This window comes from Dreissena polymorpha, chromosome 2, assembly GCF_020536995.1.
Source record: "Dreissena polymorpha isolate Duluth1 chromosome 2, UMN_Dpol_1.0, whole genome shotgun sequence".
Taxonomy (NCBI): Eukaryota; Metazoa; Mollusca; class Bivalvia; order Myida; family Dreissenidae; genus Dreissena; species Dreissena polymorpha.
In genome coordinates, this window is record NC_068356.1 from 47435544 (window position 1) to 47447923 (window position 12380).

The 12380-nt window shown below is 36.3% G+C and overlaps 1 protein-coding gene across 1 annotated transcript in view; it reads right to left on the reverse strand.

Annotated features, from left to right (window-relative positions):
- The window catches only part of LOC127866942 (mini-chromosome maintenance complex-binding protein-like), a 52206-nt gene that overhangs the window by 23764 nt on the left and 16062 nt on the right, over nt 1-12380 (reverse strand). The window contains exon 7 of the mRNA XM_052407812.1: nt 1453-1550. Within this exon, the coding sequence (XP_052263772.1) occupies nt 1453-1550 (98 nt within the window). The remainder of the gene's footprint in view (nt 1-1452; nt 1551-12380) is intronic.

Sequence of the window (12380 nt, forward strand, 5' to 3'; positions counted from 1 at the left end):
CTCTTCCAAGATATTATTGGGATGAATCTTCTGACCAAGTTTCATGAAGATTGGACAATAAATGTGGCCTCTAGAGTGTTAACAAGATTTTACTATAGCCATATATAGCCATATAAGGAAAAATGACCTGCCCCTTGGCAGCCATGTTTTTCAAGCAAACGTAACCATTTTCGAACTCATCTGTGATATCCAGAAAACACATGTTCTGACCAAATTTCATGAAGATTGGACCAAAAATTTGACTTCTAGAGTGTTAACATGTTTTCACTTTATACATATAGAGAAAACTGCCCCGCCCTCTGGTGGCCATGTTTTTTCATCAATCTGGACCATCTTCGCACTCGTCCAAGATATCAATGAAACCAATGTTTCCACCAAGTTTCATGATGATTGGGAAAAAAATTGTGACTTCTAGAGTGTTCACAAGGTTTCTCTATAGCCATATAAGGAATACTGCCCCGCCCCCTGGCGGCCATGTTTTTCAACGGACCGGAACCATTTTTGAACTCAACTAACATATAATTTAGACAAACATTTTGACAAAGTTACATGAAGATTTGGCATCAAATGTGACTTCTACAGTGTTCGCAAGGTTTTTCTTTTTTATTGGCCTAGTGACCTAGTTTTTGACCCAGCATGACCCAGTTTCGAACTCAGTCGAGGTATCAATGGGACAAATGTTCTGGCCAAGTTTCATGAAGATCGGAAAATAAATGTGGCCTCTAGTGTTCACAAGGCAAAATGTTGACGACGCACGACAGACAAAAGGCGATCACAAAAGCTCACCATGAGCACGTTGTGCTCAGGTGAGCTAAAAATATGAAGAACTTTTAAAGTTATCGCAGGATCCAGAAAAGTGTGACGGACTGACAGAGACTGACACACGGAGCGCAAACCATAAGTCCCCTCCGGTTTCACCAGTAGGGGACATTAACCTACACACACTTACTGTTCCTGGGCAAGCTAAGACAATCTTAGCACTACACCAGTGCAGAAACTGACGATTGCCATCATGGAGTCTGAGTAAGACTGAATGGCTTCAGAATAATTTGACATTGTCAAGAGATTCATTTCAATCACAGATATGAGCCTCACTCTGTGAAGATGATTTAATGCATGTGTGTAAAGTGTTTCCGCCGAAACTAGATTTTTGCTAAGAAGAGACTTTCTTGAAATGAAAAATCATAAAAGCAGAAAGTGTCATCCCTGGGACGACACTTTAAGCACATGAATTAAAACCCCTTTTCACAGAGCACGGGGCATATATATACACTGTTGAGTATCACAAACATTACATACATGCTTTTCCACAGGAGACATTTTAACCACTAAACATCGAGTCATACAAGCAATAAGAATTCAATTGAATTTCGCAAACCAAAGCTATAATGTATCTACTGAAGGTAGAAACTAGTCCATCATAAATGAGGCTAAGATGGGATTTCTACATACCCATTTCCCGGGAATATGGCAAGGGAAGGGTCTACAGACAATACCCCCACAAACTCAACCACATCGTTGACCTTGAAACTGTCTACGTCATCATACACCTGCGGGATAGGCATAGGAAAAGTTTATAATTCCCCCATTGGTGCAAAAAGGTACCATGTAACATTAAAATCAAAAGGCACATGGTACCTTTGTGCACCAATAGGGTGATATAGTGAACACTTGCTCATATTAACCCTTTCCCACTCAGAAGCAAAGTAACAAGAGCTGTCAGAGGCAACGCACTCGACTATTCTATTCGAGTGCTTGACAGTATAACGTAAGCCATCAATGGGAAATTGTTCACAATAAAAAAAAAAAAAAAAAAAAGGAAAAAAATAAAAAAATTTGGGTGGGGGGTAGGGTGGGTGGGGGGGGGGGTATAATGTGGGGTGTGGTAATTTATAAGATGATGTTTAAAAAAAAATTGGGGGGGGGGGGAGGTAGGGGGGGGGGGAGGTAGGGGGGGGGTAGGGGGGTGTGAGAAGGGGGGTATAATGTGGGGTGTGGTAATTTATTGGATGATGTTTAAAAAAAAATATTTTTTTTTTTGGGGGGGGGGGGGTGAGGTTGGGGGGGGGGGAAAGGGATCCTGGGTAGGGGCGTGGGGTATTGTTTGGGTTGAATCTATTGTGTTATTCAGGTCAGTGTTGTTTTGTCAAAGTAATAATAAAATGAGATCATAAATAAAGAAGTTATGGCAATTTAAGCAAAATGTTCAATTATCTAAGTGTAAAAGGGGCCATAAGTATGTCAAAATGCTTGATACAGTGGTCTGCTCTTGTTTATAGGTTTGGGTCATGTTGGTAAACAAGTATGCAACATATAAAAGCAATATGTCAAAGGATATAGGAAATATTTGGGGTAGTACGCAAACTTTAACATAGATTTATCAATAATATGCATATTCTTAGTATAAAAGGGGCAATAATTATGACAAAATGCTTGATAGAGTTGTCTGCTCTTGTTTATAGGTTGGGGTGATGTTGATAAACAAGTATGCAAAATATGAAAGCAATATGTCAAGAGACAATGAAAATAAATGGGGTAGTACGAAAACTTTAACATTTGCTGCATATTCTAAGTGGAAAAGGGGCCGTTATTATGACAAAATGCTTGATAGAGTTGTCTGCTCTTGTTTATAGGTTGGGGTCATGTTGGTAAACAAGTATGCAAAATATGAAAGCAATATGTCAAGGGACAAAGAAAATAATTGGGGTAGTACGAAAACTTAAACATTTGCACGCTAACGCAGACGCTAACGCCGACGCCAGGGTGAGTAGGATAGCTCCACTATATATATTTTATATATATTAGTTGAGCTAAAAATGGCTTTGTGCAAACAAGCATAAAACCAGAACAGCCTGCAAGTAACTCGCAGTCTGTTCAGGTTTTATGCTGTTTGCTGCTCACCAGTATATAAGGTTTGGAGATCAAGTCTCAAAACCTTTAATCTCTAGTAAGAAAGGTCTTAAATTAAATATAACTTTCTAAGGGACTACAAATGCGTGAAAGTACGTATCTAAGTGGTAAAGGGTGAACACTGGAATAAATAACAGTTTTTTTATTAATAATCATGCAGCTCTATGAAAGCTTTTACTTACTGCAACAAACAGCACAGCATGAAATTTATTTCTTATCCGGTGATTTGCAACATGCCTTAGTTTGATTTGTACTTGTTCTACATCAAAGTAGTGCTTGTTTTATAGACAATGTGTATTTGCCTTTTTTTCTTTAACATATATTGACAGCGCTTTATCGTGTTTATCATTTGTAATTATTGAATAAACGACAGCTGTACCTTTGTTCTGTATACTTCCACATAAATGAATATATATGCATGAAAACTCACATGTAACCTCACAAAGGCATTCTTAAGCTAGCATATATTAACAATACTTCTTGCCAGAGCAATGTTATTGCTAAAATGGATTTTTTTTATCTTCGACATAACATCCAGGGTAAATAAATTATACAGTTTATCAAACAGTTCCGATAATCAGCAGTTCCGATTAATTTGTATTTAATTTTCCATAATGCCCCAATAAAAACAAAATGATAAGTGTCTAAGGTATACATTAGGTAAAGGAATAAATTAACAAAGTTTTAGCAAGAAATCTTTTGTATAATGCATACAGAGGGGGGATAAATGCAGCAAAAGTTAACCGGAACTGATTGAATAAGTTATTGAAATGTGCATATGGATTTTATTATTTTCAAATAAACTTTTTGCTGATTGAAATAAAATGCCATGACAAAGTTTTGAAATACTAATTCTGTAAGTTGAATGATTTTAAATAATTTTCCGAAGGGTGAACTTTAATTGGCTATTTTTGACAAAAAACTGCAAATGCCGTGTGGCCTAACCTGTTATCATACAAAATAAATTTTACCCTTTATTTTTACATTTTCTCACATTGACACTAAATAACGAAAGAAATTATTGTGGTGAAAAGATCTAACGTTTTTTACCGGGTGATTCTAAACTGGTTGACTGACTGTAGTGTACTGTAATAGTTTTTAGAGAGAAATTACAAGTCTACAAAAAAAAGCCAATATTGTGCTGAATTCTAGACACCGGTTCTTCCCAGAAAGTTTGTAATATTATTTCAACGAGTTCCCATCAGATTGAACAAATATATTGTATGTAGTGAAGAAAATATGATCCCGTAGTTCATACAATCCCAAGCTAAGATTAGTTCATACAATCCCAAGCTAAGATTTGAAATCAGGTATCTATGCATTAACCCGTAACCACTTGGATACGTATTTTGACGTGTTTGTAGTGCTTTAGAAAGTAATATTAAATTTAAGACTTTTTTTACTAGATTCAAGTTTTTTATGCTTCATTTCCAACATTTAGATACTGATCAGAAGCAAACAGCATAAAGCCTGAACAGACTGCTAGTTACTCACAGGCTGTTCTGGTTTTATGCTGTTTTGGTTTTATGCAGTTTGCACAGAGATTTCACTTTGTTTCTGAGTGCGAACCGGTTAAGCTTCATTACACTATCTTGACACATTTATCTTTAGCTATACGCAAAAAAACTTGATGAAACAAGAGCACTTCCAAAACACAGGATGAAGGATCACGTGACTTTGTGAAGTTCCTCTGTTTATCTTTAATGGATGTAAACACCACAGTATTTCAAATAACTTTTTCCAACAACTTTTCTTTAGAATTTCAACTAGTGCATAAAAGACAGATTTTTTTTATTATACCGCATTTGTATTCACAATGTTAAACTCCCATAGGCCATCGTGACATAGAAATACTGTCAGACCCAGCGGGAAAAAATTAAAAATTTACTGTCCAAAAAATACTGCCGCCCGCTACCTTAGCAATCACATGCGGAATGTCACTATGATTGTCCGCGCACAGTTTATGAATGAAGACTGCGTCATTTGATTTCCATTGTTGTGGTGACGTCACGTTTTTAAGGAAAATTGTTTGAAGTTAATATTTTGTTACTGTTAGACTTAGAAAACACTTTAAGAGACATACGGAATATTACGCTAGTAAAATGTTCCAAGAGTTTGTATCAGTCGAGTGGCTTGTGTGATGACGTAGCACACGAGAGGCGGAGCCTAGAGTGTGATGCGAAATAGCACAAGCCACGAGACTGATACAAACTCTTGGAACAATGGACTAGAGTAATATTCCTTTTATTACATACAACAACTAACGAAAACAGTTAACAATTGTATTTTTTTCCTTAAACAAAACTTACAAAACAATGTCTAAACGCTACGCCATAGTTTATTTAAGAAGCATATAAATACAGTTTATTTAAATTAACGTGTAAACATTTGAACCGGGAAAACACAGGTTTCCGACACGCTTACCTTAATGACATCGTTAATCCAATGTTTATAAGTATTCAGTTGACAATTTTAATCCAATGTTTATAACAAAAACGTTGAAACGATATGAACTGCCACTTCTATTTATTCAATGTTTTTATTGAAACTTAGTTTAAACCACACTATTTCATTGTATTCCTATCCGAAATTTAAATTTGTGCATGATAAACACCCACTCTGAAATACGTTTTGCATTTGCTGGATGTTTTAAACAAATAGTTTACTGTTAAAAAACAACACATCCGACATGTTCTTAAATTCAAGAGAGTTTAAATAAAACTACAGTCAATCTTTTATTTAGAGACCACTAAAGGGAGTAACCAAAAGTGGTCTCTTAATAAAATAGTCTTTAAATAAAAAAAGGCCATTTGTGATGAATGCAGACCTTTGATTTTAAATCCAGATATCGGATTATCTCCTTTTGACACATCGATTTCTGCTTTTGTAATCAAATGAATCTAAATATAAACAAGAGCACCGCCTTGCGGGTGCAAACCACTCATCTATTTTTCTTTTTAAAGGTGTAGGGACCTATCTCAATTTCAATCACAAATGAGGGAGTGGTGGAGTGAAGAGGGGTTTAAAGTGTGGGGGTGTGGTCATTTATTACATTATCTTCCAAAAATGCAAAAAAAAATGCAAAAAAATTATATTTTTTTATGGGGGGGGGGGGGGGGGGGGGGGAATTCTTGGGTGAAATGGTTGGACGGTATTTCAAAAATAAAATAATAACAAAAGGGCCATGATGGCCCTGTATCGCTCCACTGTTTTTTCTTTGCGAAAAAAACGTGTAATGTGCATGGGTTGAAATGTACTCAAGCATGTGACTTTCTCTTTCTATCCCTCGTCCCACTGGGCGCTTAAAGTTGGAAGGGTGAGCATTTTTATATATGGAAAAAGTTACTACGGTGTTAACTAAACAGACAAAAAAGCCCCGGAATTGTTGCACAGGTCCTTTGCTTATAATGTAGGTACATTTATCTCTCCAAAAGATATTGTCGTACTTTCTATTTCACATATTTTTAGATGCTGAAGATCAAATCTACGCATTTGATTTGAAACAGATTCACAAGACCCATAGGAATCAAAATGCCTTAACCCTTTACCAAACAACACATTTTGGACTTTCCCAATTTGAAAGAGGTTGCAGACGTCAATTGAATTAAAATGGAATATGAAGGAAATGATCAGGTAGGGTAGAAATAATTGTGATAAAAGGAAAATTGCTCATCAACCCACACATCCCCAAGACCAACAGGCCTGAGAATATTATGAATATGATAATCTAAAGATTACTTTTTTATATTTATAAATGTATTTAATTAAGTAATTCATTTGACTTCAAAGATCAATTCATAACTTATATTAAGAAAAATATAAAATGGTCAGATATATATATGCATTGTAGAGCAATTGACAATCATTTCAACAATTCATGATCAGTCACGATTCACAAAAGGAACAATGAATCATTAGTTATTAAAAAGCAGCATATACGATAGTTAAGAACATTGCACCTCATTAATTTCAACACCTTCTCTTGGATACAAAGTTTGAGTTTACCGTGCAGTATCATATATTGACTTTCCTTGAAATAATTATGTTCATGGAAGTTGTGTTTTTAAAATCAATAATATATTATTAAACTGGTTTTAACACTACAAAAAATACATGAAATTAACATGTCATCCAAAATATTTTCATCCGCATATATGGTCACTTTCGACATATTTAAATAAAACCCGACTTTTTTCAGTTTATAAGAAAAACATTCATAACACATGTTCTTACTTCAATGCCTTTGTAAGCAGTCACCATCTGACCTAAAATGGCACTAAATGACAGGGTTTTATCTCATGTTTACAAGATGTTGATGTTGTTGTTGGTCACAGCCAAACGGCCGCAGTAATCTCCACTGGTAAACGTCATATGTTCAGTTTTGTGACCCCCGGGGCAGGGTCAAATTTGACCCCAGGGGCATAATTTGAACAAACTTGATAGAAGACTATAAGATGTCACTACATACAAAATTTGGTAGAAATAGGCCCAATGGTTATGGACAAGAAGATTTTTAAAGTTTGCACAAAATAGGCCTTATATAAGCAAATTTTCAATTTTTTAACCCCCCGGGGCAGGGTCAAATTTGACCCCAGGGGCATAATTTGAACAAACTTGGTAGAGGACTATAAGATGTCACTACATAGCAAATTTGGTAGCCCTAGGCCCAATGGTTATGGACAAGAAGATTTTTAAAGTTTGCACAAAATAGGCCTTATATAAGCAAATTTTCAATTTTTTAACCCCCCTGGGCAGGGTCAAATTTGACCCCAGGGGCATAATTTGAACAAACTTGGTAGAGGACAATAAGATGTCACTACATACCAAATTTGGTAGCCCTATGCCATACGGTTATGGACAAGAAGATTTTTAAAGTTTGCACAAATAGGCCTTTTATAAGCAAACTTTCAATGTTTTGACCCCCCGGGGCATAATTTGAACAAACTTGATAGAAGACTATAAGATGTCACTACATACAAAATTTGGTAGAAATAGGCCCAATGGTTATGGACAAGAAGATTTTTAAAGTTTGCACAAAATAGGCCTTATATAAGCAAATTTTCAATTTTTTAACCCCCCGGGGCAGGGTCAAATTTGACCCCAGGGGCATAATTTGAACAAACTTGGTAGAGGACTATAAGATGTCACTACATAGATAATTTGGTAGCACTAGGCCCAATGGTTATGGACAAGAAGATTTTTAAAGTTTGCACAAAATAGGCCTTATATAAGCAATTTTTCAATTTTTTAACCCCCCGGGGCAGGGTCATATTTGACACCAGGGGCATAATTTGAACAAACTTGGTAGAGGACTATAAGATGTCACTACATGACAAAGTTGGTAGCCCTAGGCCCAATGGTTATGGACAAGATGATTTTTAAAGTTTGCACAAAATAGGCCTTATATAAGCAAATTTTTTAACCCCCCGGGGCAGGGTCAAATTTGACCCCAGGGGCATAATTTGAACAAACTTGGTATAGGACAATAAGATGTCACTTCATACCAAATTTGGTAGCCCTATGCCATACGGTTATGGACAAGAAGATTTTTAAAGTTTGCACAAATAGGCCTTTTATAAGCAAACTTTCAATGTTTTGACCCCCCCCGGGGCAGGGTAATATTTAATCCCAGGGGCATAATTTGAACAAACTTGGTAGAGGACTATAAGATGTCACTACATAGCAAATTTGGTAGCCCTAGGCCCAATGGTTACTGACAAGAAGATTTTTAAAGTTTGCACAAAATAGGCCTTATGTAAGCAAATTTTCAATTTTTTGACCCCCTGGGGCAGGGTCAAATTTGACCCCAGGGGCATAATTTGAACAAACTTGATAGAGGACTATAAGATGTCAATACATACCAAATTTGGTAGCCCTAGGCCTAATGGTTATGGACAAGAAGATTTATAAAGTTTGCACAAAATAGGCCTTATATAAGCAAATTTTCAATTTTTTGACCCCGGGGCAGGGTCAAATTTGACCCCAGGGGCATAATTTAAACAAATTTGAAAGAGGTTTACCACAGGAACATTCCTGAGAAATTTCTTCAGATTTGGACGAGTAGTTTAGGAGAAGAAGATGTTTAAAGAAAAAGTTAACGCACGCACGGACGCACGCACGCACGGACGCACGCACACACGACGGACACAGGACCATGACATAAGCCCTGCTGGCCTTTGGCCAGTGGAGCTAAAAATAAATATTTGTGTTCTTTAACCATGTTTAAAAAAACAAGAGATGTGTTTGTCAGAAACACAATGCCCCCTATTGCGCCGCTTTGAATTTTTTTTTTTTACCTTTTATCTTGAAGGATAACCTTGACCTTCAACCACTCAAAATGTGCAGCTTTATGAGAATGCGCTTTGAAATAAAAAAAAATTTACCTTTGACCTTGAAGGATGACCTTGACCTTGAAGGATGACCTTGACCATCCACCAAGCAAAATGTGCAGCTTCATGATAACGCCACTTTGAAATATATTTTTTTGACCTTTGACCTTGAAGGATGACCTTGACCTTGAAGAATGACTTGAACTTCCACCACTCAAAATGTGCAGCTTAATGAGAACGCCGCTTTGAATTTTATTTTATTTTTGACGTTTTACCTTGAAGGATGACCTTGACCTTGAAGGATGACCTTGACTTTGAACTTCCACCACTCAAAATGTGCAGCTTCATGAGAACGCCGCTTTGAAATTTTATATATTTTTTTTACCTTGAAGGATGACCTTGACCTTTAACTTCCACCACTCAAAATGTGCAGCTTCATGATAACGCCGCTTAAATTATTTTTTTTGACCTTTGACCTTGAAGGATGACTTTGACCTTGAAGGATGACCTTGACCTAGAACTTTCACTACTAAAAATGTGTAGCTTCATGATAATGCCGCTTTGAAATTATTTTTTTTTACCTTTGACCTTGACAGATGACCTTAACCTTGAACTTCCACCACTCAAAATGTGCAGCTTCATGAAAACGCCGCTTTGAATTTTTAATTTTTTTTTTACCTTGAAGGATGACCTTGACCTTTAACTTCTACAACTCAAAATGTGCAGCTTCATGATAAAGCCGCTTTGATGTGGGGTTTTTACCTTTGACCTTGAAGGATGACCTTGACCTTGAAGGATGACATTAACCTTGAACTTCCACCACTCAAAATGTGCAGCTTCATGAGAACGCGTTTGTTTTTTTTTACCTTTGACCTTGAAGAATGACCTTGACCTTCCACCACTCAAAATGTGTAGCTTCATGATAACGCCGCTTTGATTTTTTTTTTAACTTTGATCTTGAAGGATGACCTTGACCTTGATGAATGGCCTTGACCTTGAACTTCCACCACTCAAAATGTGCAGCAGCATGAGAACGCCGCTTTGACATTTAACCAAAAAAAAATTGACCTTGAAGGATGACCTTGACCTTGAACTTCCAACACTTAAAATGTGCAGCTTCATGAGATACACATGCATGCCAAATATCAAGTTGCTATCTTCAATATTAAAAAAAGTGATGGCCAATGATAAAGTTTTCGGACGGACAGACGCCATATATGTGACATTTGACCTTGAAGGATGACCTTCACCTTCACCTTTCACCACTCAAAATGTTCAGCTCCATGAGATACACATGCATGCCAAATATCAAGTTGCTATCTTCAATATTGAAAAAGTTATGGCCAATGTTAAAGTTTTCGGAGGGACAGACACCATAAATTTGACATTTGACCTTGAAGGATGACCTTGACCATTCACCACTCAAAATGTGCAGCTCTATGAGATACACATGCATGCCAAATATCAAGTTGCTATCTTCAAAAGTGATAAAGTTATCGCCAATGTCAAAGTTTTTTTCGGACGGATGTTATCGTTTATGTTATCGGCTTAGATAAACTCGGGCATCAAAATACACTAAAATCAGCGGTCACTGGTCGCGTAAGACAAAAGTCGCTTAATACAATATGAAACAAGGGACAAAATTGTCACAAAACTAGGTTTTCATTGTGAAAAAAAAATCTGATAAAGGGAGAAAACTCAAACTGAACTTTTGAAATGACCAAAAAAAATTAACCCCCTTTGTAATTTTTATTTTTTTTAAAATCTATTTTTAGTCGTGGCGACCTTGACATTGGAGATATTGACGTGATTCTTTCGTGGGACACACCGTCCCATGATGGTGAACAAATGTGCCAAATGATTTTAAAATCTCACAATGAATGACATAGTTATGGCCAGGACAAGCTCATTTATGGCCATTTTTGACCTTTGAACTCAAAGTGTGACCTTGACCTTGGAGATATCGACGTAATTATTTCGCGCGACACACCGTCCAATGATGGTGAACAAATGTGCCAAACGATTTTAAAAATCTGACGATGAACGACATAGTTATGGCTCGGACAAGCTCATTTATGGCCATTTTTGACCTTTGAACTCAAAGTGTGACCTTGACCTTGGAGATATCGACGTAATTATTTCGCGCGACACACCGTCCAATGATGGTGAACAAATGTGCCAAATGATTTTAAAATCTGACAATGAACGACATAGTTATGGCCCGGACAAGCTTATTCCGCCAGCCCGCCAGCCAGCCCGCCAGCATTCGCCAATCTAATAACCAGTTTTTTCCTTCGGAAAACCTGGTTAAATAAAGTTAAAACGCTCGGGCGGGATTTAAAGTGGTCGCATAAGACAAAAGTCGCTTAATTCAAGTGGTCGCAAGCACAAGATTGACTGTATTGTGTTTCATCACAGAAATGACGTCACCCGATGTACTATGTAATATATTCATTAAATGGGTCGAAAAAAGTAGTCCGGCTAGTATGGTAATACGGAATCAGAAAACAGCGAGTAGCATAATACCGGTTTTATTTCAACGATTAATACAACCTGTATTTTGTTAAAAGCATTTAACAGGTATATAATAAATACTTAATACTGTTTAACTATTGAATTGTTATTTTCTGTGATAAGAAATTGACTGTGTTAACCAGTGTACTTTTATTATTGTTATCAAAATATTAATGGTTGCTAATTGCTGAAATTAAATACAATTATTGAATATTAAAATTGTTCATGGCTCATATAAATTGTTCATGTTTGAATAGTTTTTTCGGTATAATGAAATAAATATTAGATGTCTGACAGGGTGACAGTAAATTTGTCAACAGTTGACAGTATTTCCTCAAGTTGACAAATTTACTGTCACCCTGTCAGCCATGTAATATTTATATAATGTTGCTTATGGCAATATTAAATACATAAGAATTACTTAAATAATTACTTAAATTACTTACTTGAATCTTGTTCAAAATTCGATTTTTACTACACGGTTATGCTTCACGCAACGTGAAATTTTGTCACCGATTTCAGAAGTATTCAAGGATTTATTCTTATACCTTAAGATATCAGCACAAACTGCAAGAAAAATTGTCTTTTATGCACTAAAGATTTTTCAAAATGTATTTCAACAAGCAA